This window comes from Brienomyrus brachyistius, chromosome 2, assembly GCF_023856365.1.
Source record: "Brienomyrus brachyistius isolate T26 chromosome 2, BBRACH_0.4, whole genome shotgun sequence".
Classification (NCBI taxonomy): domain Eukaryota; kingdom Metazoa; phylum Chordata; class Actinopteri; order Osteoglossiformes; family Mormyridae; genus Brienomyrus; species Brienomyrus brachyistius.
This window is the reverse complement of record NC_064534.1, coordinates 30,040,106-30,066,936: the sequence shown is the minus strand read 5'-3', so window position 1 is coordinate 30,066,936 and position 26,831 is coordinate 30,040,106. Positions and strand designations below refer to the sequence as shown.

The 26,831-nt window shown below is 44.0% G+C and overlaps 1 protein-coding gene across 1 annotated transcript in view; it reads right to left on the bottom strand.

Annotated features, from left to right (window-relative positions):
- vps13a (vacuolar protein sorting 13 homolog A) overlaps window positions 1-26,831 on the bottom strand; it is a 50,455-nt gene that overhangs the window by 1,184 nt on the left and 22,440 nt on the right. The window contains exons 31-70 of the mRNA XM_048980039.1: window positions 26,498-26,601; window positions 26,042-26,209; window positions 25,165-25,472; window positions 24,917-25,064; window positions 24,525-24,666; window positions 24,313-24,437; window positions 22,431-22,600; window positions 21,966-22,192; window positions 20,947-21,272; window positions 20,245-20,598; window positions 19,818-19,916; window positions 19,479-19,631; window positions 18,997-19,258; window positions 17,604-17,764; window positions 17,312-17,415; window positions 16,921-17,203; window positions 15,929-16,339; window positions 15,652-15,756; window positions 15,406-15,552; window positions 15,048-15,179; window positions 14,473-14,606; window positions 11,826-11,952; window positions 11,509-11,738; window positions 10,988-11,141; window positions 10,630-10,776; window positions 10,355-10,436; window positions 10,103-10,172; window positions 9,013-9,127; window positions 8,790-8,903; window positions 8,403-8,545; window positions 8,033-8,114; window positions 7,691-7,804; window positions 7,406-7,481; window positions 6,939-7,102; window positions 6,569-6,614; window positions 6,295-6,418; window positions 6,043-6,157; window positions 1,450-1,535; window positions 969-1,092; window positions 80-154 (exon numbers count right to left, since the gene is read on the bottom strand). Of these exons, the coding sequence (XP_048835996.1) occupies window positions 80-154; window positions 969-1,092; window positions 1,450-1,535; window positions 6,043-6,157; window positions 6,295-6,418; window positions 6,569-6,614; window positions 6,939-7,102; window positions 7,406-7,481; window positions 7,691-7,804; window positions 8,033-8,114; window positions 8,403-8,545; window positions 8,790-8,903; window positions 9,013-9,127; window positions 10,103-10,172; window positions 10,355-10,436; window positions 10,630-10,776; window positions 10,988-11,141; window positions 11,509-11,738; window positions 11,826-11,952; window positions 14,473-14,606; window positions 15,048-15,179; window positions 15,406-15,552; window positions 15,652-15,756; window positions 15,929-16,339; window positions 16,921-17,203; window positions 17,312-17,415; window positions 17,604-17,764; window positions 18,997-19,258; window positions 19,479-19,631; window positions 19,818-19,916; window positions 20,245-20,598; window positions 20,947-21,272; window positions 21,966-22,192; window positions 22,431-22,600; window positions 24,313-24,437; window positions 24,525-24,666; window positions 24,917-25,064; window positions 25,165-25,472; window positions 26,042-26,209; window positions 26,498-26,601 (6,251 nt within the window). The remainder of the gene's footprint in view (window positions 1-79; window positions 155-968; window positions 1,093-1,449; window positions 1,536-6,042; window positions 6,158-6,294; window positions 6,419-6,568; window positions 6,615-6,938; window positions 7,103-7,405; window positions 7,482-7,690; window positions 7,805-8,032; window positions 8,115-8,402; window positions 8,546-8,789; window positions 8,904-9,012; window positions 9,128-10,102; window positions 10,173-10,354; window positions 10,437-10,629; window positions 10,777-10,987; window positions 11,142-11,508; window positions 11,739-11,825; window positions 11,953-14,472; window positions 14,607-15,047; window positions 15,180-15,405; window positions 15,553-15,651; window positions 15,757-15,928; window positions 16,340-16,920; window positions 17,204-17,311; window positions 17,416-17,603; window positions 17,765-18,996; window positions 19,259-19,478; window positions 19,632-19,817; window positions 19,917-20,244; window positions 20,599-20,946; window positions 21,273-21,965; window positions 22,193-22,430; window positions 22,601-24,312; window positions 24,438-24,524; window positions 24,667-24,916; window positions 25,065-25,164; window positions 25,473-26,041; window positions 26,210-26,497; window positions 26,602-26,831) is intronic.

Sequence of the window (26,831 nt, the reverse complement as noted above, 5' to 3'; positions counted from 1 at the left end):
AAAAGCTGCTCTTACATTTCTTGATTATTACTTCAATTATGGTAGATACTCTGAGTACCATGACGTGATAGGAACGTACCTTGGCAATTTCAGGAGTTTTGAAGTTTATAATCTTCCCAAACTCTTTGGCATGAAACACAGACTTGACTCTCTCCTGCAAAACAGCAGGAGAGCAACAGCAGCACTGAAAGTCGTGCCCACACAAAGTCATATACAAGCCACTGGAGCTACTACCATTAGAAATCAAACTGTAGTTTTAGGATCATCCTGCTCAGAATTAATTTAAGGACTCTTTAAGGTCTGACCAAAGTTACCCTACCGAGATAAAAGCAAAGATAATGAGGGAAGGTGATGCCATGTGGGACTGACAGCGCACATTAACACCACAAATGCCTGAAGAACATATGCTTTACTGATTGCAGCATAGCCATGCTGACCACGTAAATCTATCGCATGTAATGTTCTCAGGAGGATGCAACATGTACCACTAAAATGAGCAAGACAGTAAGAGTACCGATGCCTTTGGATTTAGACGGCAACAAAGACTATTAAGAATATCTTATAAATCAAGAAATTCAAGCAAGTGGATTCTTGATCAAACATAAGCTCCCACTTAAAGCCCAAAACAACCTTATTTGGGACATTGTAGAAGTTCCAATAAATTGGACAAAATCCTAATGCTTGGAAAAGCAATGGAGGAAGAGGATGGATAAGAGTAAGACGGATGGACTCAATCACAACAATGAGCAAGCCTTTATGATGCCTATATGGTCTCCAGGAGCCATCTAACTATAACAGCTATAACAATGGCTAAATGTGTCCCTCTCTCACATTTCAAAGACAGCCAGCCACTGTGAGTAATTTGCAAGATTTTTATAAAGGGATTTTTAGAACTTTCATGACTGCCTCAAAATGCTGTCTGTCCCTCTTTTGGTTTTCTATCAATATAGAATTTAGTTTCTGCATACCTTCGCTTCAATTCGCAGCCTTCTGCCTTCCACAATTATTGGCTCTTTTGTAAACTCGTCGAAACAATACTGCCACTCGCAGGTTAATTGTCCAAAGGTTCCTTTTGTTACAAAAAATATGCAGCTGCAAAAGACAACACAAAGCATGTAACTGATTATGGAAATATTAACAGTATTAATATTAACAATACATTAACTGCACCTTCATAATGCATTCATAGAACATTCATAAGCAGCATGTAAGTACACCTTAACATCCCTTAATAGCTTTAATATACATTAATAACAAACATTACATGATTATAATGTTTATTATCATATACCACATCATACATTTACCAAAGTATATTAATATTGTTACCGAATGTTCTATGGGTAAATTCATTATGATGGTGCAGTTCATGTAAAACTTGACCAAACATTTGGCTGAGCTGCTATTACATTTCACATAAAAGGGGTGAAAATATTTCTAAATTCCTACCTTTTTGTAATCATCAGAAAATCTGACTCATTCACCTTGGCATGAGCAAAATATTTGTACTTGGCGAATCGTCCATTTTCAATTTTCTGAGAGAGGAAAAAAGGAAATTCACCTTAGAAGTTCACGCACAGCGTTCTCCGCTTCCTCAAGTTCAAGAACAGCTTGACTGCTCAAGAACAACTGCCTGCAGTTCTGCAGTTACTAGTGCATGTGTGAGGGGTTTACAGCAGAGCACACAACATCACCCCCCTTCTTCTCAAGGACCAAGCTTTTGTAACCCAGATCTCCCAGGGCAATCTTGTTGAATTTATCACAGAGAAAGAGGCTTATCTAATATGGTGTCCTGCACAAGTACTAATAAGAGAGAACTAACTGATGTTCTAAACACCCAGAGGCACACTGATTTTATCTGGCAGAACTGTGAGTGACCTTCACCACAGAAGAGCATTAAGCTGACCTAGGGCTGACACAGGGCTGACATTGGGCTGACCTAGGGCTGACATAGGACTGACATTGGGCTGACCTAGGGTTGACATAGGACTGACACAGGGCTGACATTGGGCTGACCTAGGGCTGACATAGTACTGACATTGGGCTGACCTAGGGTTGACATAGGACTGACATAGGACTGACATTGGGCTGACCTAGGGCTGACCTAGGGTTGACATAGGACTGACATAGGACTGACATAGGACTGACATTAGGCTGACCTAGGGCTGACCTAGGGCTGACATAGGACTGACATAGGGCTGACATTGGACTGACAAGGAACGCTTCATGTCGCAAGTGCTGTTAAGGATCCTGTAAATGGACGATGGCAGGATGATTCAATCTGATCTGCAAGTGTCCAATGGGACCAGTTTCTAGTCCTGATTACTTTCTGATAACTCACTAGAAAATTTCCCAGTAGTCAGGCATAAGAAAGCATACATTAAGGTAGAGCAGGGGTGTCAAACTCCAGTCCTGGGGACCAGAGCCTTGCACAGTGTTTGGTTTCCCCTCATTTAACACACCTGATTCAACTCCTCATGCTAATTACAACACAGCTATGGGGCTGAATCATTAGTGGTAGAATAGGATAGAACTAAGTTACACAGGGCTCCTCCCCCCCAGGACTGCAGTTTGACACCCCTGAGGTAGAGTATTTTATGTAAATAGCCATCTTAGATGAAAAAAGTTGTTCAAAGAGTATATTTCAACATTACTGCAGTAACACTGGACAAATATTAATATATCTTTTCAATAGGGAATGTAAAGGTGGTGTATTACCAAATTAGCACACTTTTAAAATCCCTTATACAGGAAAATTAATAACGTGGGGTGGTAAAATACCATCACAGAAATAAACGCCAGATGGGGATATGAGTCTATCTTAATACCCTTGGGAAAATGTTTATGAAAAGTTATCTGACAAAAGAGAAAACAGGAATGTTAAACTGCCAGAATGGCAACATTAATCATTCATGTGAAAAATCTCCTTATGAAAAATAACACAGAATATCTGTGATTGGACACATGCTTGCAGCAGGTATTTGAAAGCAGATGCAAGAACAACAAATGATTGAGAAGTGATGCCAGGAAATGATTTTATTGAGCTAAGAGGTGGACATGTGTGAGGGAATAAATGACAAAGGCAAAGCAGAATGACACAAGGAGGGATGACATGCATAGTCACCGGAGGGGTGTGATCATGCATGAAGAGAATACAAAGGTGCTCTTTAAACAATGAGGACATCGGAATTCAATAATAAAAGCAGGGAATAAAGATTCAAAAAACTGAAAAGTGTTTTACAAGAACCATCTTTCGTCCATTAAAAGAACAGATGTTATTTAAAAGGGACCATTTGTATTATTTAACTTGCAGGAGTAAGCACTCTTAAGGGCTTGAATCGAAGGCAGCTGGACTTTTTTTTCGTTTTCTTGAAGACATTTCACCTCTCATCTTCAATTCTAAAAGTGTGATGTGGAGTTTCAGGCATTTATCCTCTATCCTCACTGAACTGAGGTGAATCAGCCACCTATAATGCAGTCTTGAGATCCTTCCCAGGCTGATTAAATGTGAGAGGCAACCACCTGTAAATGGTCCACACCTTGGCTCAGGTGGAACCTAAGTTTCACACCTTGATCCACACTTTGCCCCAAGTGACCCTAATGACCCACTGGACAGCAGGGTGTGTCAACGACCACTTTCAAGGTGAGAACCCCAGTAGAGGACAAAAAGCTGGAACTCCCCATCAGACCTTTAGAACAGAAGCAGCCTTTTGGATGAGAGATGCAACGTCTTCAAGAAATTGAAAGAGAAGTCCAACTGCCTTTGGCTCAAGCCCTTAAGATAATCATGTTCTGGATGACTGAGAACCTACACAGACATACAGAAGTAAGTTCAATAACATGTTAAAATGTAAAAAAAAAAATGAATTAAATAGAGTGCTACTCTATACTTAGGACATGTGTGACTGGCACTTAGCAATGTCATTTTAGCTGTCATCATCATCATCACTGTCAGTCCTATTCCATTCAGTGCAAACCCTTCTTTTCTGTGGATATGACAAGAGAAAAGAAGATCCAACTCGAGGTCAGACAGACACCCAGGCAGTAAATCCGGCTCTTCTCTGAAGGTTCCCCTTGATTCATCAGCCAGCTACACTTTCCTTCATTTCAGATTTTGCTTTGTACTCGTGCCTTTCAAAAAAAATGTGATTTTGCCAGACAGCTTCTATTGTAAATGCTCATGGCACTAATTTTTCTCATGCTCTGCAGAGCCAAACTAATTTATCATCTTTAACATCCTTAAAATCAGCTTTTTAAAACCAGTTTGACAAACCATGTACCAACATCAGGATGAAAGAAATAATGTACAATTTCATAGTTAACCTATGATTTCTTATAAGTTTATAAGCTGTCTGAATTCCAGCTGCTGGCTGCTAAATGGACATGCAAGCTACATGGGAAAAGATGCTACTACTCTATCTTGTGCGATCTACTCTATTAAGGAAAAGCTGAGCTTTTCACCACTCAGCTTTGCCTTGGGCAACATCGGCGGTGGGTTTTTTGCAGCAAGAAGAACCACTTTCCAAATGTGTCATTGGTTAAAAGCGTGCGTTTTTCAAAGCTAAACCTTTAATTAAAAAGGCAAAACAACCACATAAGTAAGAAACTTCCACAGTCTTCTAACAATACCACTAAAGTGGGGACTAAGCTGTTCCTTTATCATTAAAGACAATGATTTCATAAGGTTAATGCACGCAAGACATGCATTACGTTTTTTAAAAACGCACAGTCGTGGAGGGGAAGCCACCCAGCAACAGTGGAGTGGGTTTAAAAATGTATAACGCACAGCTTGGGGTACATTATCCCGCTTAGTCCATGGCTGCTCACCACTTGGCTTAGACACTAGTGCCTAAAGAAATTAATGACACTTTTATAAGTCAAAACCACATTTATTAGCAGAGCTACACTTTTCTAGCAATGATGAAATATTCTGCTTAAGTACAATCCAAGCCACCACCATTAATGTGAAAATTGTCTGTTGCTAAAGCTCTCAGCCAGTTGTTGGTTCAGAAATGTCCATGGCTAAGCCCACCAGCCAGTGGTTAGTTGTTTTAAGTAATGTTAGTCCACATTAGTTAGAGTTTAAGATTATAATAGCACCTTGATTTACTTCCGTGATTCGTCTGTCTGTTACTACGTGTACAGTTATAGAAAATTAATCTACGCCCATCTGACAAATCAGACTCCAGACACAGTTCTGTGGTATAAATTATTATAACTATTCAGGGTGTCATAAATAGAAGTCAATTACAGATTGTGAGAGCAGGTATTTAAATTTAATACAGAAAACATCATTTAAACTGAAATAGCCTTAGCAAAGAATAGGATAGTCAAGGAAGTAACTTCTACACCTAATTGTGTTAAAAATCTTATTGCTATTATTGTTGTTGGTCTTGTTAATAATAATAATAATAATAATAATGATTATTAGTATAATGATTTGGGGCGGCATGGTGGTGCAGCGGTTAGCACTGTTGCCTCACACCTCTGGGACCCAGGGTCGAGTCTCCACCTGGGTTACATGTGTGTGGAGTTTGCATGTTCTCCCCATGTCGTCGTGGGGTTTTCTCCGGGTACTGCGGATTCCCCCGACAGTCCAAACACATGCTGAGGCTAATTGGACTTGCTAAACTGCCCATAGGTGTGTATGTGTGAGTGAATGGGGTGTGAGTGTGCCCTGCGATGGGCTGGCCCCCCATCCTGGGTTGTTCCCTGCCTCGTGCCCATTGCTTCCAGGATAGGCTCCGGACCCCCCGCGACCCAGTAGGATAAGCGGTTTGGAAAATGGATGGATGGATTATAATGATTTTACGAAAAGAGAATCCCTTAGAACCAAACAGACATTGGCATCATAGACTATGAAAGGTAACACTCTGATAAGAGCATCCTAAAGACCCCATGCACAGAGAAAGGGATTCAAGCAGCAGACGCAAGGTGGTGCGACCACAGGCAGCAAGATGAGGTGAAAAGATGGCATGGGGGTAAAATTCCCGCCTCAGGCCTTAGTGGGGGGAGAAAAGAGCATCAGAGAAGAGATGTCACCTGTAACATCTGGCTGCCTATGCCCTCCATCTCCCTGTAGGGGCGGATGACTCCGTCTTCATGGAAGAAGCGAGGAGGACGCAAGCTCACCACATCCTGAGACGTCTCCGTCGCCCTGACAGCAGAATTTCATGAGAACACTTCAACAGTTTTTTCTAGTTTGCCTTTGTTCACCTGGATTTTGCAAAAAAGCAGATAAGAACAAAACAACTGGACTGAAATCATAAGGCACAACATAATAAGAATCAATACCTCTTGATTCCTTGGAAGGTACTGCTGGCCATATCAATGATGCCCCCGGTTGGTCGAGTCACCGCACCCACCAGACCCTTCCCCATGCCTTTAAAGAAGCCTGCTGCCCCCTCCTTTTGCGCACCTGCCCAGAAGAACAGACACAGGCCCTTACAGCTAACCTGGGGCATTAGGACCGCAGCAATGCTGCATGCATATTAATACATCTTAGCTCTGAAGCACAAAACCGGCTCAGCTGCGTGCAGAGTAATTCATCCTGGTGTACACGTAATACCTTTAATGGGCTTGGTGACGATCCCTGTGATACCGCTTACAAAGCCCTAAGAGAAAGGAAAACATGCCAATTAACGCATACTTCTAGCAGAAAAGAAAAGAGGACCCGATAACATGAGACGGAATGTTCTACAAGCAAGCCCCTTCAGGCAGTAAACACTAGTCGATAACAAAGGAGGAGAACCAGCTGAATACTCTGTGACTGTCACTCTTTATACACAACTAGTTGGTTGAAACAAAATCTTGGTCTGGATTTGTACTCTCTGGACCTGAAATCTCAACCTCTAGTTGATACTAATCCTTCACTAGAGTACAAACCACACACTGCACTCATGAAGCTGGCCACACTGGTGCAGCACAGCTAGACTCACCGACACCAGTCCCTTGCCCCCCCGTGCCAGGCCGTCCCGCAGGCTGCTGGGCTGCTTGTTCATTGCCTCCCGCCGCTTCTGCTGGTATTCCTCATCCATGGTCATGGCTGCTACTCCCTTAGCCATGACGCCTGTGATCCTAGAGGCCGCACCAGCAATGCCCCCTGGGGAAGGCAATGTAGGCAGAATGACGGAACAAGAATAGCCAAGAGAAGATGAAGTGACTTAAATCAAGATTGGATATTTACGTATTAGCAAATATATCTTAGAAAAATCTATTAATATCAATATTTCATGCAAACCAAAGTTAAAATCACCTCAAGAGGTTTCTAACTAACCCTAATTCTTATTAGGTTTATCAAATTTGCTAATCAGAGATGAGTCTAAAAATATTTTGAAATTACCTGACTTTGGGCCTTACACATCATTGTACTTTTTCATTAATGAGAAGCTGATGGATGACTTACCAACTGCCCCGCCCACCAGTGCCTTCACGCCAAGGGCCATGCCTTCTACAAATTCCTCTGGGCCCTGGATGGCTCCCTGTGGAACACCGTGGCACACAGGCGGCAAAGATACCGAATGGGTCAATAAATCCAGCGAGAACAGTCTCAACAAAGTTCACTCTACTATGACACAGTGCTGAAACATACTACAAGATGCCGCTTGCTGCGGGGCCACAAAGTTAAGGCCCTCGAGAAAGTACGGCTTATAAAAGAAAACAGTGTTTGGAAAAGACGGCTCAGTATTACCTGATATGGTTCGTAAAAGAAGGCTTCCACTCCCTCAGAAAGTCCCCTGATCAATCCAAAGGGATTTCCCAACACATCCAGCCCCAGAACTAGCACATACATTTGCTTGATAGCCTAATGAGAGAAAGAGTGAAACTGATAAATAAGATAAGGCACCTACAGATAAATCAGTATCATAGTCATTGTTACTAATAAGCTACACAGACTGCAGCCTAGAGCAGGTTGGAGTGATGCTGCCTGTGCATGAAAGGTACATGTGAGAGCGCCTGCTGGTGGCAGCGTGCAGGGATAGATGGGCCTCATGTTCCCCCTGTAGGCTACCTGTCCCGCAGTACAGATTACCTGTTTCGAATAATGCCGTATGACTTCCCACTGGAGCTGCTGTGTGGTCCGGAACTGGAACTGGAGTTCAAAGAAAGCCAGTCTAGAAGAAGAGAGCTAGTGTGGGGAAAGTATACATTTCGTACATATTCTGAATCTGAAATTATGAATTTTAACCCTGGTCTACAAATGCATCCGGATGAAGTATTTTAGCATCTAGATTTCTGTGTCTGTATATTTAGCACTTGATTAGGGCATAATCAACAAGATGTGTCTATTTCAGTGTCTGCAGTCCAAAAGGTGCTATGGAATAATAGGACACAAGGCAGTGTGATGTTATAAAGAATGACGTGCGGGGAACCCTGTCACATGACTGATGCTGGGCTCATACTTGAAGACGACATCTTGCACGTCGGTCAGTGTGGCACCAATGCTCTTCAGCAGCAAGTGGAGCGACTGAACTGGGATGACCTCAGTCTCCTTCTTCTTGTTTGCATCATCTCCTCCGGAGCTCAGTGAAAAACTCAGGTGCAACTATCCCAGAATGCAACATCACACAGAACTGAAGTCAACTCCTGATTTAAATTTGAGGTCAATTTTAAAAACATATGTATTACACAACATTCAGCATCTTTTCTCAAGTGAAAAAAAAAACACATCCACTCCTAATATCTGAGCCTTCAACATTAGGGTTGCAATTTTGTACTTGTCATACACAGCAGTGAACATTCATCCTTTCAGTTAAAACAAATCAAGGAAACAGGAGAAATACTCTTACTTTAATAGGAGAGATGTGAAAGTATTCATAGAGGCTAGTGGGGGAGGTATCTGTTGCAGAGACCGGATTGAGTTCTGTTTTCAGGTTCTCAATGTCCTTCTTAAACAATTCCACCTATGGGGCAGAGAACACAGCTCATAAGAAGAGCCTAGTGGAAAGTGAGGAACGATACATCTATAGGAGAAAGCATGCATTTCAGGACACCCATGATGTGACCTCGTACCTCCTGCTCTGACGAAACTACACTTGCATTCTCCTGCGTGAAAAGTTCTAGAATGGCATAGAGGAACCCAAGGTCCATCTTCAGGTCCATCTCCTGAATCAGAACTTTAAAATATCTGCAATAAAAAAGCATTAAAACGTAGCCTCTTGCTGGAAATCTCCTGACCGTGCAAATCCCTCTTTTTGGAAATCTACCTTCTTTAATTTGGTCGGTTTCATGACGTGCAGCTAGTCAAGGGCTGGCTGGCGGCCATTTCTGACCTGAGCCTGTATATTGAATTATATGACTTTGTTTGTTTGTTTGTTTATTTTCACATTTATATAATTATTTTTGTCTTTGTTTTCAGCTGCACTTTCTTTGGGGGCTGGTGTGCTTCTTCCATTGAGGATTTAAGCTTTTCTCACTTTTTTGGGGGGTGGAGGGGGAAGTTCTTTCAGGGTACAGTGAGAGGGATGGGGGGGGTGGGCACCGGATGGGGTGGTTGTTTGTTATGTTTTGTCCTGTGTTAATGTTTGTTCAATAAAAATTTGATCACAAAAAAATATATATATATTTCATATTAATATATGTTCCCCTGAGCTTCCCTATCATGTTTTCCATGCTGAAAATCATCCCTGTTAAATCATCAATGGCGATAATAATCTATCTATCACCTACATCTCGACCTTGGGCTTTGACATAGTGGCAGCAGGAATAATTGCACCACTACACCTTAGTCAAACACACAATTATGCAGACACACTTGCAGTTTGGATTGTTACGGTGCCCTGGTTGAGTAAGGTCCACCCTCCAGTAGGAGGCAGGAGAATATCCAAACGTCTTACGAGAAAACAGAGCGAATGAAAATGCGTCATTAAATGAAAAAATATGCAATGACCAGCACAACAATCACCAGCCACTGAAAAGAACAAATTCAATTATTGTCATCTAAATGTTGTTATAAATACCATTAACACATTGGTTTCTACCAAAAAAATGAAATATTCCTCGACAGACTTACATTTATAAACCAGGGAACAAGTAGTCATGGAGGTTAAACTGGATGGTAAAAGGTACAGGGGGAGGAAGGGAAGGAGAGAGGGGGACTCACTTGATGCGAGAGATGTCAGAGTGGCCAGCTGTCCGGGTAACGATGCTGACATCAGTGAAGGGTTTGGGTTCTGGAGAATGAAGAGACAACACAGAATGCCAGGGTGTGCATATGAGAGTGACTGACGTGTGATTTATGGACGCTTATTCGAGGTGCAGGGAAGAGCAGGAGGAATCCAACGAGAAAGTCAATCGCCATTAGATCCAAGCAGGCCACTGTTACCAAACATAGCCATCGTGATTCGGAACATACCTGAATCCATGGCGACGGATTTAGGTGGTTTTATAGGGTAGAAGACATAAGGGAAGATTGCACCAGGAAGCTGGTTCTGAATCTGTGGATTGTGAGGGAAGACTTGGTTCACTCACGTGTAGCAGTTATTTTTCTGTTTCGAGAACGATGCTATACATTCATACACTTATAATATTCATTCACTTATATTTATCAGAATAGCAGAAACTGGGAAATCAGCAGTTCTAGAGCAGGGCAGTTTGGGCTTGAGGACAATCCCCTGTGCAGCACTTGACCTGTATCCTGTTGATCTGGATGCGGTAGGCCTTCTGCCGCGCAGACACACTGTACTCCACTTTCACCGCAGGCAAAAAGTTCCTCCGCAGGGGACACTCGCTGGGCAGCAGAATCTTCATGTCTGATGCATTTGCAGCTAGACACACCTGCCAGGTACAATTCCAGCAGACAAAAGACAAAAACACCATTAAAGAAAGAAGCATCTTGTTCCCTAAAACAGGGAAAAGTATGATATACTATCGTATTGATATTTGAATTCATATTTATGATCTTTCAGACTTGCAAAAAAATTACCATGACCTGTAAACTAAATGTTGCGCATGAAAGAAGGGTGGTAGGTTTTTGGTGAACTCTGACCTGGAAGTTACTGTCCAGTTTCATAGCCTGGACTGTCACAGCCCCACTGTCTGTATACTCCTTGAAAGAGCTCTCGAGCAGCGCCGCCTCCTTCACGCTCAGCATCTTCCACCGCGCCTTCTTCTTTGGTTTAAACTCCCAGACTACATCTGAGCTGCAGAGAAAGGCGAGAGATCTTACTGGCCATCTGTGGCATGGCAGAGCAAAGCACTGAAACACTGCTGAGTGCAATGGTGCCGATACAGTTCATTGATTCTTTAATGGAGAGATAAATTCAGAGTTTTATGAGAAACTGACAGAACTACTGCATACATATTTTCTATTTTAAAAGGCTGCAGTAAGACGTAGTGGTGGAAAGTTCAGGTGCGGAAAGTATAAATCCAGACCAGGACTTTGTTTCAACCAACCGCCAAGTCACATTCACAGAGTAAAACTGTCTGGTTGGAACAAAACCTTGGTCTGGATTTGTACTTTCTGGACCTCAGTTTTCCAATTCTGTTAAGACATGAGCTGAACCCTACCTGGTGATGCCGATAAAGGCCACCTCCTGGCTGGTGGTGTTGTTGACCAGCGAGACGCCCATGTTCTGCAGGGACAGGATGATTTCCTGCTCCGCCAGTTCTGCCTTCTCACTCTCACATACATGCGTGTACATCCGCCTCTCCTCTGTGAACAGCGCCACCCGCTGGAGGCCTTCGTAAAATGACAGCAGGAATAGCTTCCCCTCGTTGTTCACATCCAGAAGCAGGTCCTGGAATGGGAACACATTGATGTTACTTGTGAAGACTAATGACCAACACTGCAGATAAAGACAAGTTTGTTTTATATGGGAACGCACCTCCTCGCTCCGCAGTTCTCCCGAATACTTCCCGCATTTCCACTTGAGGATCCGTGACCCGGTGGGCTCCGCCCAGGAGTAGTACACCGCTTTCCCCGGGCCCAGCTCGTCCTTCTCCTTCTGTGTGCTGGAGACCCAGAAGGGCTACAGTTCAGTGGGGTGTAGGAGAGCCTCGCTTGCTGGGCAGCTGGCGGGTGTGAAGGAGATGTGACTGCTGCAGACCACGTGACCATGAAAGGTGCTCACATGCTTTTCTCCCAGACCACGGAAAAAGAGGCCTTCCAATCCCATCATGACAGGTGAGAAACATCCATGAACTACCAGCACCACCACCACCACCACACTATCCAGGACTTAATCAAATTTAAAACCAAATTCAGTAAATTAAACCGCTAACAGTCAATCCCATTCATACATCTGTGGTCATAAAGGAAGCTTTGAGGACAGACAGGTCAAGATACTGGAGTCTGAGCTCCTGAGCTCAGCGGGCAGCTCTGCACAGAAGCTTCTGAAAAGCCACATGTCATTAAGGTGAGGAAGGTGCTATTTCTGGAATAGCGAGCGAAAAATGACATCTCTCTACACCTGCATCATTTCAAAGGGTTCAGCTCTGACCACAAAGGTGCTGTCAGGACAGCTAACATTAGTTTGGGTATAATATTTCAGTGACACTCCTCCAGGCATTTCAGCATTGGTGATAATCCTGTGCATGAACGTGCTAAGGGCTGCAGTGTGACCTGAACAGATCAGGATGTCTATCATGTAAAAGGGGGGTGGGGAGGGGGGGGGGGGAATGCAGGCAAACAGCCAATGCTCTGCTCAGCCTGTAAGTTACACAAGCTGTGAACTGTTGTGCAAATGATGACTGTGCAGCCAGCTGCCCCTCTCTGTCTGTCATAGTTGCATAAGCAAATTAATTCATCCCTCTGCTCATTATCAGATTCATGGAAATGTGCTTTGCCCTGCTTGCCAATCGCCTTTGAAAATGGCCATTCTATATACGGTAGGCTGACTGTGTGCTGATCTGCGTGCCGTGAGATCCGGCATACGGTGAGGCGGCTGGGGCATGAGTCAGCCTGGAGGTCAGTGGAATCATATACTTATGTGCCTCATTAATTCGACTACATCAAAACTGATCATAGACCACGGCTTGGATAAGTAAACATATACGCAACACACCATTAGAGCTGAAATGCTCCCGCAAAGCAAATCTATTACAAGTCAAGTGCACCTACTAATAAGTCACAGAAGAATCCAACATACTTATATAAAGAGAAGAATCAAGCTTCTTAGTTACCAAATCTGCAAATAATGATGACATATCTATAAAATACTGACATTCACAGTAAGACTGTAATTTCAAAAGCACTCACTGGTGCCATTTCTTCTGTGACATATCACAGATTAATTAAGTTGTGCGTGTGTCATACACTGTGTGTGTGTGTGTGTGTGTGTGTGTGTGTGTGTGTGTGTGTGTGGCATTAGTCAGAGCTGGACCATCCTCATGCTGCTGTCATTTGTTACCTGGGCCCACTGTCTTCTCCTGAGAGGAGACAGATCTCCAAGAGGTCATCTGCGACCTCAGTTTGACGATTTTTTTCTACTCTGAGCTGCCACCCAGCAGGGAGGTGTCATGTCAGGTCAGGGTGGGGAGCAGCGCGTTGCCACACCTACCACATAGCGAAACTCCTCGGGATCCCAGCCAGCAATCCCCCAGGTAGATACATGGTCCAGTCCCACCCTCCAGAAATGGCCACCCATCTGCTGTAGCCAGGTGTAATGTGGGCGTCCCCTGGGCTTGGTCCAGCCACTTGGGTCCTCAGCAGTGAGGATCCTGTGAGCTGGATCTCCCTCAGGGAAACGCGCCACGTGGCTGTAGTGCCGTAACTGACGCTCCCTCACAATGCAGGTAATGTGTCTTATTCGGGACTCCTCTAGCAACTGCTCATTCAACACAAAGTCAAACTAGCAATACCCAAGGATTCTCCGAAGAGACACAGTACAGAAGGATTCCAGTCTTCGTCTCAGGTCACTGGATAGCGTACAGCAAGACAGGGAGCACCGGAACTCTAAAGACGTAGACTATCATCCTCTTGCAAAGATATCAGGAACACCACACACCCCTTTCCAGTGACCTCATGACCCCCCATACTCTTCCGAACCATCTACTGACTTCATAGGAAGTTGAATGTCACTGCCGAGGTAGGTAACAAGGTCGAAATTCTCCCAGCAGACAGACACACTACTGATGGCTGTGCCCAAGAAGAATTTTGATCTTTATCCAGGACACCCGCAATCCCAGACACTCAGGCTCCTCGCTCAGTCTCTCGAGAGCCCCGATCAGAGCCTCCATTGACTCCACTAAGATCACAGCATTGTCGGCAAAGTCAAGATCAGTAAATCTTTCTTCAACAACACACGCCCACAGCTGCTGGACCCCACAACTCTGCCCAACATCCAGTCCATACAAGCACTGAACAGAGTAGGAGCAAGAACACACCCCTGGTGCACACAGTCAATTAACAAACCATTTGATAACCAGCTGCCTTGATCTCAAAACATCAGATCTATTAATTCTGAAAGACAACACGTTGGTTCTCAAGTTAAAGCGAGTTCCCCGGTTACTTCTGCTTTGCAAAGACCGTACCTCTGGAAAAACTGCAACGTCTCACTTCTAGTGTGGTTGATAATGAGGAAAGGAGCTGCGCCATCGTGGTACTCTGAGAATCGGATCACCGTTGAGTGTTCAGTAGGGTTAACGTCAACGACGATTCCGCCTAGCTGGGATACAGAACAACCCAAGTACATGGTGAGCAGTTTTCAAACAGAGCTCATCCTGAGTCTAAATTCTATAATGGCAATCTGCTGGGATGATAGAAGCACACAAAGGACACATTATGCTCTTTTCAATTAAACAAAAAAAGAAAGAGAAAAACAGAAGACTTCCGAGCTTTTAGTCTTCAGCTTTGTAACCAAGTGCCATTGCAAATAACTCATAACTTTCACTTAATTTGGATCAATATTTGACTCAATTGGTAATAATGACTCAAAAATAAGTTCATTTCAATACAATTTCAAAACTTCTTTCTTTATGGAAGTCAATAGAATAATCAGTGAACCACCAAACCCAGCAATACCACACACCAGTCTCCCACCACCATTATAAACCATTATAAAGTTGTGTAAAAGCATGGACATGGTGCACTGGAGAGGGGTTCCCACCGTGTTGTCCAGGTGCAGCAGCAAGCAGTTCTCCTCTTTGTGGAAGTTAATGGAGTGAGGGGCCGAGTTGCAGCCTTCCACCTTAATCTTCAGCTTCTTTGAGTCCTTCTCAGGCCAGAACGGGACAGTAGACTGATGAAAAGAAAACATGCCTGTTGGGAGCCTTGATTTGTATACTGCCATCATGCATCATAATTTCTACATCTTCTATGGCAAACAATGACTGTGAATAACGTCTGAGAGAAGCAGACCCTGACTGATTGACATTATACTAATGCTATGGTATTCAAGAGCTTAACTGATTATTTCTCTGATCTGACTCTAAGTAAGTTTCTTCCCAAACATTTGCCAGCCATACCTGCTCTGGGTGAGCCTCCACCCATTCGTCTCGGCCCTGCTCGCTGATCATGATCACATGCTTGGTTCTGTTCACCAGCATGTAAAATGGCATGAAGGTCACAATCCGGGTCAGGCTGAAACTGCTGGCGTCGATTTTCACCCCCACCTATAAACGACACTGCTCAATGCCCTGACCAGAAGTGGAAGCCGCCTGATTAATTTGCACCTTTGCATATTTGATGGAGAAACTTAGTGAGACACTCACCAAGTAGTCCTTGGTCCGCCCTTTACATTTCACATCACCGTAGCTGCCAACTGTGTCCAGAGAGAAATCATCTGATAGCTCACTATCCGACACCATCAGTCGCACCTAAAAGACAGCACCTATCAGTTAGTGTACTTATTCGCTAAGTATTATGAAAACACAGTTAAATAATAAGGGCCAGGCAGAAATTCAAGGAGTTTGTTTTGTACTAAAATGCACCCAAGTACATCCTCCTAGTCTCTGCATAGACCACTGAATAAGAGAGCCATGTTTCTACCTTGTTGTTCTGCAAGAAGTTGCGAGGCTTGAATGAGAAGAGGAGGGGCTTGTCATACTCTCTGGGGTGCTTTCGGTGGATGTCGTCAGCCTTGTACTGCAATAGTCGACCCGTCTTGTTAACCATCCAGTAGGGGGAGTGTAAGGCAACCACCGTCTGGCCAGGGTTGTACGTCACGTGGATGGCAATGTCGAGTTCGGCACGCATGCTCTCCTCTTCTTCCTTGCAAAGGGAGTGGAAGACTATGAAGCTGATCTCCTCCTGTTCATGGCGAAGGCTGTACACACTCTCCCAGTCTTGGTCCAGGTAATTCAGCAGCCGGAAATCCAGCCGAGAGCGGTCCATGATGGCCGTGTGAATCTCAGCAGAGTGACCCTCCTGCAGGGTGATGGGAGAGGGGTCTCCATTCTCCTGTAAAGGAAAATATCAAAAATAAGAAGACGAAGGGTGGTCTGAAGTTCCCCATCAAGATGTTTTTGGTCATTTAGCATACAAATAAAATCTTTATCCAGTGGGCAGACCGTCTCCGATGCATTAAACTCACCAACAAAAGAGCATCTGCTGAGAAGGTCTGGCTCATATACAGTTGCATGTTAACCCTTTGGAATTACCTGGTTCTCTGCATTAATTAATCATGAAATGTGATCTGATCTTCGTCTAAGTTACAATAATGAACAACGAACACGCAAATGATTGCATCGTTCTTGTACATATTGAAAACATCATTCAAATATTCATGGTGCAGGTTGTGAAAAGCACTTGAATCCCTAGGCTAATGACGTCAACAAAAGCTAAACTGAGTCAGTAGTTAGCAAACCTGGAGTCCAATCTATTAAATGACACTAGAGATGTCGGTTGCAGCTTCTTTGACTTATTAAAAAACACCCAAACAAATGTGAACCATGCCCTGCAAAAAAGATATATCAGAAGACCTAAAATTAAGAATTCTTCATTTGCATAAAGTTGGTAAGGGATTCGTAGCTGTAGCCTACCTGTAGGGAGAATGTGATGGGGTATGGTAGCAGGTTCCTGAGAAGGACAGTTGGCCACAGGTGAAGGACATATGGCTCATCAAAAACTTCCTCAGTGCTCTGGATCGTTAAAGTGTCTCTCATTGGGACAAGGTTGACAACTATGGCACGGCCATTGATCCCAATATGGCGGCAGGTCTGCTCCATTCCCTGACCAATGTGCTGGCTGATCAGCTCATAACTGAAGCCCTCAGAGCAGTTGTAGTTCTCTCCTTCCGTAATGGGCTGGAGACACAGCGATGATCTGGATGGGGTCAAAAGGCAGAATGCACAAGGTCACGCAGAAACAAAAAACAGAAAAGGCACCAAACTCAACCCTCAGAGAGGTACGTTAAGTATACTCCAGACCTACCGGTAGGAGCCCAGAGGTACACAAAACTCCTCTGTAGGCAGGGCTATTCCCAGGAGAGAGGACCCCTCGAAAACTTTGAATGGTATCGAGAAGTGATTAATGATCTAGAATAAAGAAAAAACAGCCAATTCCTTGAAAACAAAGCATCCTGAAAATGCAAATTCCGCTTGATTCGAAAAGTTAACACTCAACAAGCTTATTGACTGTCAACAAGCAAAGTATCAACACGGCATCCATTTTTCTCTTCTCACTAAGAATCTTCATTTCCAGTAAGATCATGGTGGTTACTAACCTGGAAGGGAGAGCGAATCTTGACATACTTGCTTCCCTGCACAGAGCAGATCTGACAGATGAAGAAGCGCTTCACGTCTGAGTCTTTGTGCATGACGCTGTACATGCCACGCCCTACTTTGATTAGTGGAATGATGCTGGCAGCTGAGTGGCCAACGGGAACTGTGGATGAGACCCAAGCGCACCAATCAGTAACTTCTCAAAGACATATGTAAAAAAACAATCATGAAAGGAATTTAATGACATGTTAAAGGTCAAAACGTACATATAAATTCTGGTTTTCAGATAAATTTCATTAATGGACTTTAGCATTTTTGCCGAGGAGGACAAACAGAGCATGTCGGGAAAAAGTAATTAGTTTCTACCAGTTCATCAGATCAGTTTCGGTAACACAGATACTCGTGTTATCTTATATCATTATCTGTAGAACACACTTCACACCGCAGTTCGATTTATATCAAAAACATCACGGACAGATGTGAAGTAGTAAAATATCGTTTGACAAAATTCAGAGACGAAGAGATTAAATGGGTTGGACCAGGGGTTCAGAGTAAGGGGACATGCACCTGTAAGAGGTGATCCAAAGCTAACTCAACTATTACCCTAAAGCAGTGAGGCTGAACTGGGGGGGGCACAGTCCACTGGGGGGCCTCAGTGAGGACCAAGAGAAGCCACACAATTTACTTGAAAATATGACATAGCAAGAGCTTGGGCTGGGCGGTAGCTTAAACCGAATTATTATGGCATACTGATATTTTTTTTAAACGAGATACGGGATGACACAATAGCATTTAAATTGATTTACTTTAATTGTGTGCTAAAATTAGGGCTTTATTAAACCAACAGTATTCCTTTCCTGTTTGTAAACGAAATAGCTTTGCTATTGATGATCCACAGAATCCCAGAATTGTGGAAAGGCAAGGAAGCACTGTTACATGGTTCATTTAGTCTTAAAACATTGTTAAAATATCATTTGTAATATTTGTTTTATTTTGTTGAAGGCCTTGAAGCACCTTGAAATGCGGGTCTTTTCATGTTTGCCCCATGTTTAGTTGGTCGTAAGGCTTCTGATTTTAAAGCCATTTGCCAAATAGATTTTAGATTTAGATTTTTTTTGTTCATAAACATCCACCTTCTGTTTTGAGAGCAAAGAAAGAAAGTACTGGTGGACGTATTGGACTGAAACTTTGTTTGAATCATTGGCAGTGTAACCATATTAAAATACGTCTATATTAATAAGAATCTGCGATTTTTGTCATCATTGAAGAGCGCATTCAAGATAAACAATATCACAGCCTATGTAGGGCCCAAACTTCTTTTCCTGGACCACAAGGGGTTCTTGAATAACAAAAGGGTGAGAAGCGCTGCCCTAAAACACCTCGGTGGCCTCTTACTTGGCTGTATGTAGTAGTTCTTTGCACTCAAGCATGTCATGGCTGAGAATTGGTCACTGTCTGAGGTAGTGTGGACATAATCCATATTAAGACTCTCTCCATCTTGAAGCTCCACCTGTCTTTTCGGGGATGCCACCCCCATGGGACTGAACATCTCGCTGTGGACCACGGACACCGCCAGACCCAAGCGATTCTTTATCACAAAGGGGGCCTGGTCTGTCTGGAAGCACTCCGCTGTCTGGCTGGCTGCTTCTGCAAAGGCCTTTAGAACAGGGCAGTAATTCACAGGATGAGGTTAATATTGGAACTATGACTGCTTGGCTGTCTCACACTCTGAATGGGCCTTATCCAATCACAGCCAGAGGCACAGGGTCATGTGATAACAGAACACCTTAAACTAAGCTGTAGCCAGTTTACTATTCCAATACTATAACTACATCCACACACGTGGCAAATTAAATTGAATGCAGTCTTTGACTTACTGTGCCGAGGTTACTGAGCATGCCCAGGCCATACTTGGACAGCGTAATGTTCAGCTGATCCTTGGAGTTGATGTTAATGACTGTTTTGTAGTCAGGAACACTGTAGTCCACTTCATCGCAATTGCCGTAATAATTCACTTGCTTTTTTTTCATCTACAGAAGAAACAACATTTAACTTATTTACGTGTAATTAAACCATAGAAGACAAATCCCAAAGACTCCTCCGTCAGCCAGTGACAAACACTGCTGAATTCTTTGGTTAGATGTTAAGTGTTGGGTCAGTGTTGCGTGATACATGACTGAACCACATCTAATAACAAGAGACTCTAAGGGCACTACCTTGACCCCAAGGGTCCAGGGTCGAAACCCATCTTTGACCTCTTCCAAGGGCTCCAACAATGGCTCCCACACTCCCATCACCTCGTTGTAGTAATGCACCTGGCAGCCAGACAACATACCCAGCCGTGACTTCGAGACCCTCACAGGCATGAAATCACTACATCTATACAAACACACTATGTATGTTCTTCTGTACATTTGTAATTCATTACACAAAAAAAAATGTATTATGTAGTAAATTGTTTTTTGGGAACTCAAAACTAACAAAAATATTGGGATATAAAGGCACATATTCATTTGGATAACATCACAGACTGCCTTACACCACAGGTTCTCATCTTAAAGTTGAGGTGGCACCTAGGCTGGTTCCCAACCTCCTATCTGAGATGGTGTATATTTGTTCTTGCCCTATACCCACGTCCCCCACCTCCAGGTTGAGGTTGCTGTGAAGATTGATTAAGGTGCTCCAGTTCTTCACATCCCCTTGGAAAGAGGCTTTGGCCAGCAGCATGGGCACAGTGCGGTGGCCCACTCCAGCCTCCAGGGTCAAGCAGATAGAGCTGATCTTCATCACCAAGGACTCTCCCGTGGGCACCAACGGGGTGGAGGACTTTGTGACCTCATCACCGTCTTCCTCCAGGAACCAGAGCTTCAGCTCCCGCCAACTCTTCTTGTCCCACAAATTGGGGGGTATGGGGCTTTCCAGCTCCTGGGGTGTCTCAGCCGTGGGGGTCAGAGCTGACTGGATGGTGATCACCGTGTTAATGATGATGGGAGACACCTGGAGGAAAAGGTTACAGTCGCATGACAGGAATAATCCACACGCAGGCAGACAGGAGCCTTTTCTTACCAAAACCAATGTTCTCCAGCAAGAAGAATGAAACACGGCCTGTTCAACACCGTCAAAACATAACTAAAATCCAACATCATACTAACACATCAGCCTCCTGTAAATTGGCTTCACAAGCTAAAACAGCCCCCGGGAATCTCTATGCTTGCAGAAGGTACTTGGAGACATCTTAAAACATCACTAATGGGATCTAGCTTAATGCTAAGATGATACTTGACACACTTGAGGCTGTAGTTACACTACCAGTGTTGCCCGACAGTATAAATCATAGCGGCCTACCTTCAGGGTGAGAGCACTGATGCAAAGCTCCATGGTCTGTGGGGTGCTGGGGGTTTGCGTGCTCTGGAAGAACATCTCGCAGGGCTGCAGGACGGTAGTGATGTTTGTCCTGTTCTCCCTGACGAAGGGACAGGCCACCACCTTCAGGTCCCGAATGGCTGCCGTCATCTTCTGTCCGTCGGGGCTGCTCTTCATGAGCACCTCGCACTGCGTGGTCATAACCAAAGCGGGAGCGTCGGCACGGGTGAGATCGGCCACAAACACGATTTCAGGGTCTTTAACGACGATGTTCATTTCTGACTTGGCTGCCACAGGCTGCGTTGGGGCTGTAAAAAAAGTTTTTAAAAAAAAGTAAGGTTAGTCTGTCATTCCACCTTCCGCAAAATTTTACAGAATTTCTTAGAACTGTAACCACAAACAACAATATTAAGTCTTTTAAGAATATAATCTTAGAGAAAAACACTCAATTATAACCACAAAGGAGTGAAAATTCAATGACAAAGCAGAAAGCATATTTTCCAATGGCTTCAATGGCCGCATCGCTATAGCAGTGGACAGTACAGACAAAATTCTTTTGGTGCTTCATATTTCTCATTGTGGATGCTTTTAAATTTACTAGTTTTATATTTCACTTAAATGGTTGCTTACCACCATAACATGGACATTATCAAAAATAAGATACTTGCTATCTAACCATCATTTCGCTCCATAAGAGTCTCATTTATCTTCTGAGCTTAATGTATCTTAACCTGCAGTTACTAAAGTGGCACTCAACCCAGTCTATCCATGCATTCAGTCAGTCAGTGTGCTTACACAAGATGACAATCTATATCCGTATTTCCCAATCTGGTTCTCAGGGACCCACAGTCAGTCCATGATTTTGCTCCCTCTGAGCTCCCTACCAGACAGTCCACATTTTTGCTCAGTACAGAGCTGGGAGGAAGCAAAAACATGGACTGTCTGTAGGTCCCCCAGGACTGGATTGTGAGACAGTGATCTATGTGAATTGTTGCACAGACCTGCCTCCTTGGATGACGTGGGAACCTGCTTAGTGTTCTTCTGTGGACCAGAGAAACCATCTTGGCTGGATTTAACGAAGATATCAGCCACTGTCAGCAAAAACTCCATGCTGGCACAGAGGTAAATGTCCTGCACAATGGTGTCCAAGGTGGTGCCGTCTCTGCCCTGCCTGTAGTTCACCTCCACCATGACGTTATTCTCAGCACCTGTTCTCATCTCCACCATCCTGGACCACAAACACCGGACACATTTCTGTACTTCTTAGGGCAAAACAGTCAGCCTCTATCAGTATGGTCAACAGTGATTTAAATACCCCATCAAATCTGTCTCTTGATTACTTAATCATTCTCAGGATTAACAAACCATGTGGTAAAGGGATATTCTCTATTTTCATAATTTAATTCAGAAAGAAATCAACACTGCTCTCTAGAGTAATCCTGAGGTGTTTAAAAGCCGCCATCTACCTGGAAGTAATCATTTTAACGTTTTTTCGTTTGTCATCCAGTAGGCAGTTGGCAAGTTTGACAGAGGCCTTCATGGAATTATCGTTGTACATCTGAACAGCTGTAGAGATTGTGCCCAGTCTGAACTCTGCCAGCTCCAAGCGCTCGTCACGGGGATCCAGCAAGTGGGCCTGCAGAAAGAGCATTTCATTAGACAACCCAGTATCCATCCTCTACAGGAGCATATTGACAAAATAATGACAAAATAAAATTTGCCCAGTTTCTCAATATAAAACATGTCAATGAGGTTCAGTGGTTTGCAGGACTATTTTCTATCATGATATATATTTCTGAATGACCATAATCCCTAAGTTCCACTGCAGAATTGGATGAAACTCTGTGTAGCTACTTGTACGATATAGAAGAACATTCTCAAGCAAGGGTATAACTTTGGGTTGGGGGGGGGGGGAGGGGTTGAGGTCTCTACTACATTTTATGGGGGGGCAATTTTTCTGCTCGATGTAATGTATCCATATTTTAACAAGCCTTAAAACTTAACTATTAGCACAATTCACAACACAATATTACATTAAAGACAATGTTTTTGAAATGGTCATTAAATCCTGAGTTTAGCTTTATTTTAAATATTAAACAAAGTAGGGGCGGCATTGTGGTGCAGTGGTTAGCACTATTGCCTCGCACCTCTGGGACCTGGGTTCGAGTCTCCTCCTGGGTCACATGTGTGTGGAGTTTGCATGTTCTCCCCATGTCATCGTGGGGTTTCCGCCGGGTACTCCGGTTTCCCCCCACAGTCCAAAAACATGCTGAGGCTAATTGGACTTGCTAAATTGCCCGTAGGAATGCATGTGAGAGTGGATGGTGTGTGAGTGTGCCCTGCGATGGGCTGGCCCCCCATCCTGGGTTGTTCCCTGCCTCGTGTCCATTGCTTCCGGGATAGGCTCAGGACCCCCCGCGACCCAGTAGGATAAGCGGTTTGAAAAATGGATGGATGGATTAAACAAAGTTGCGTTGGATGCTCCCTTATAACAGCGTGCGGTGGGGACAGCGTGTGGTGGGGACAGCGTGTGGTGCAGTGGGCTAAGCCTGTGTGCCTGTAAGCAGCAGGTCACAGGTTCAAACCCAGCCTCAGCATGTCTGTGGGTCCTTGAGCAAGGCCTGTAACCCGCAGCTCCCTGGGCGCCATTGCGGGTGGCAGCCCTTTGCGGACAGCTTACTCTACATGGAGCAAGCTGAGGGAGGCGTAAAGACAATTTCCCCACAGAGGGATCAATTAATTAAATTAAGGCGGTTCAATAAATTTGTCGTATAACCTCCAGAAGTGGTGACCATGGCCTACCAATGTTTACAGATAACTTTGTGAAATGTCTGACTGTGCACTGCCAAACCACTGCCACACTACTCACGTGAAACATGAAAGAACAGCCTGTGATAGAGACACGTAACGTAACGTGGCCAATGAGCGCAGTCATTCTATTTCTTTGTGAACATAGCATGGATCTGCGTTCTTACTGGCCATCCAAGATTTATACGAAGTGTGGACATTAGTAGGAGGACATAAAACATCTCTACAATTTGCATGAAGATTGGACAGTGGATATCTTCAAGATTGATCACGATACAAAATTGTAAAGGGTCACAACCCCCATACCCCTACCTGTTATTTACGCCCATGTTCTCAAGTCGGAATGGGAGACATATTATGCCTTATTGTAAAGATTTGAGCATATAAATTTATTACCATAAAACCCATAGTATGTGCACATCTCATATTGAGAAATGTATCTAACAATTAGGAAAACGGGGTGAATTTAATTTTTTCATGCTCGGGAGCAATACATTGCCATAACATTTCCATCAGTGAAACGACCAACTTTCCACATACCTCATTCCCGCTGTGGCTGTACAGAACTACAGTCATGTAGTCAAACTTGAAGTGAAGCTTCAGAGTGTTCTTCAATTTGGCGGCCTTCTGGGTCTCCACCACTGCCGCAGTGACCACAGTGCTCCCTGGAAAGCAAAGCGTTACCTTTGGACTCCCAGACACATCTGAATGAGTGTGTTTTTGCTAGGGGTCACCACTGCACGGGACAGTACCTCCGGCATTCTGGGAGTCCTTGTTGGACATTGTATCCGACTTGTCTCCAGGAGCAGGAGGGGGTACAGCATCTGAGGTCTCCGACAGATTTTCGTTAAGTGTCCGCAACACCACTGTCATGTCTTCCTGACTCAGGACCAGCTGAGAGGTAAAAACACAAAGATCTTTCATCGCTGACACTTGCACTACAAAAAAAAATACACCCACACACAAACACAGGAGTTACCTGTATACATGTTTGCTCTGTCCCATGAAGTCAACACAGACTGTGTTGGACTCCCTAAGACTACATATCCCTTCAAAACAAGATTGTTTAGGCTGTATGTCTAGTTTTGTGGAAAGGAAGAGAAAGAACAAGCCAGGATATGGAGAGTAAAATGATCCAACTAACATTCATTGGCTTTAGGTGAGCCTTGATCTCAATGTCAGGAACACTGTGGTACCAGGATGAAGAAAGGTTGCGCTCAACAGACAAGTCAAGGTTGACAGGTTTCAAGAGTTGGATCTCTGTCTGGAACTTCCCTTCTTCAAAAGTGGTCCTGGAGGAAGGGTATACAGGAAACAACACATTTCCAAAAGAACCTAAGGCAAACACTTCCTCAATATTTGACACCTTCCTTAGACTGAATGATTTCACACCTGAACATCTTGAGGTCACTAAGGTCTACCATCATGACATCAATGACTGGAGGAACTCTCTTGTAGGTCACGGACGACACCGTGGTGAAGTGGTTCTTGACAGTGATCCGACCAAAGTCTGCAACGATGACATTGCGGGAGGTGGACGACTGCGGGAGGAAGACGACGGGTGCCTTGATGTCAACGTCAAGGGAAATGCGGGTGCTGCGCTCCGCCAGCTCCATCACCCCTGTCGCAGCTTTCTCCGCTGCATGCACTGTTGCCTCGGCCAATGCCTCCTTGGCCGTCTGGAAGTTGTTGACAAATGCCTGGGGGTGGGAGGTGAGAGAAGTTGCATAGAGGCACAAATGGACTATAACAGAAGATGCAGAAGTCAACGAAAAATTTCTGTATGAGTGCATGTTTCTCCTCTGCCACAGACTGGAAGCCTCTCCAGGGTGTGCCCTATCACAGGGTCTAGTTCCCCTGCAACCCTGACCAGGATAAATGATTCGAAGATGGATGGGTTGGTGGGTGGATGGATGGATGGGTGGGTGGGTGGATGGGTGGATGGATGGATGGATGGATGGGTGGGTGGATGGGTGGATGGATGGGTGGATGGATGGAGCCTTAAAATATAAAATCTCTGATCATCCAAGTAAGTGATTTATAAAGTTAAAGCGGATCACTGTGACCTAACATACTAGGGTTATCACTTTGCTTATTATACTTGCCGAGAGATACAGCAGTTACAGCAGTACAGATCATTGCAGAAAAAGATAAATATTCTAAAGAACTATGCTGGGTAAAAGGATGAAAATTATTACTTAATCAGCATCACCAGAACTGCACATGTATGACATTAGTGTGTGCCTGTGTAGATGAATGAGAATCTCACCAGAATGGTCGACAGGAACTTGTTGAGGAATATGAGTTGAATGCACCCTACAGTGAGTGTGATGCTTGTGTCCACGATGTTCATGTTCATGTAGGCATCCCCTTCCGTGGCGTCCACGTGGTTGACCAACCGGAGGTCAAACACCTCCTTTCCGGCAATGGATACCGCCTGGTGTGAAATCATTCACAGTGAGAAGCTTTAAAAGCAGGCATTTTGCATTAGTGGTAAACTGAGCATTGGGCCTAACTGTTGTTAGTCCTTCTGCTAAGCATCATTGATCCTGCTGTTTTTCAAAATGTATAGCTTTTATTTTAGGGGGCAATCAATAGCAGCCAAAAACAGCAATTAAACATTGTAGTGGCCAAAACAATTTAAGCAGATGAAACTGGTCAGCACTTCCATAACTATACTCTCAATCAAGAAAAAAAGTATATAATTAGTAACAGTAGAATATACCTTCTTATATAGTGCTTGTTGGTCACAGTCTAGGATCACAATGTTCTTGAGGTTTGCCAGGACCTCAACAGCCTTCTTTCTCATCAATACCTGAGACACAAGACCTTGAAAGCCAAAATATGATTATACACTTCGTCATTGCCAGAAATTACACGCAGTGGTAAAAAGCTGCCACCAGATGTCACTATTGGCACACAAAACAGTACTAAAAGAAAGGGTTGTTGAATAGCAAGAGGAGTGATAAAGCTACACAAGCAAAAGCGAATATCTGTGAAGGGCCCATCTGCCATATTATTATAACCCCTTAGTAACTGTAGCAAAATCTGTGGTTGGG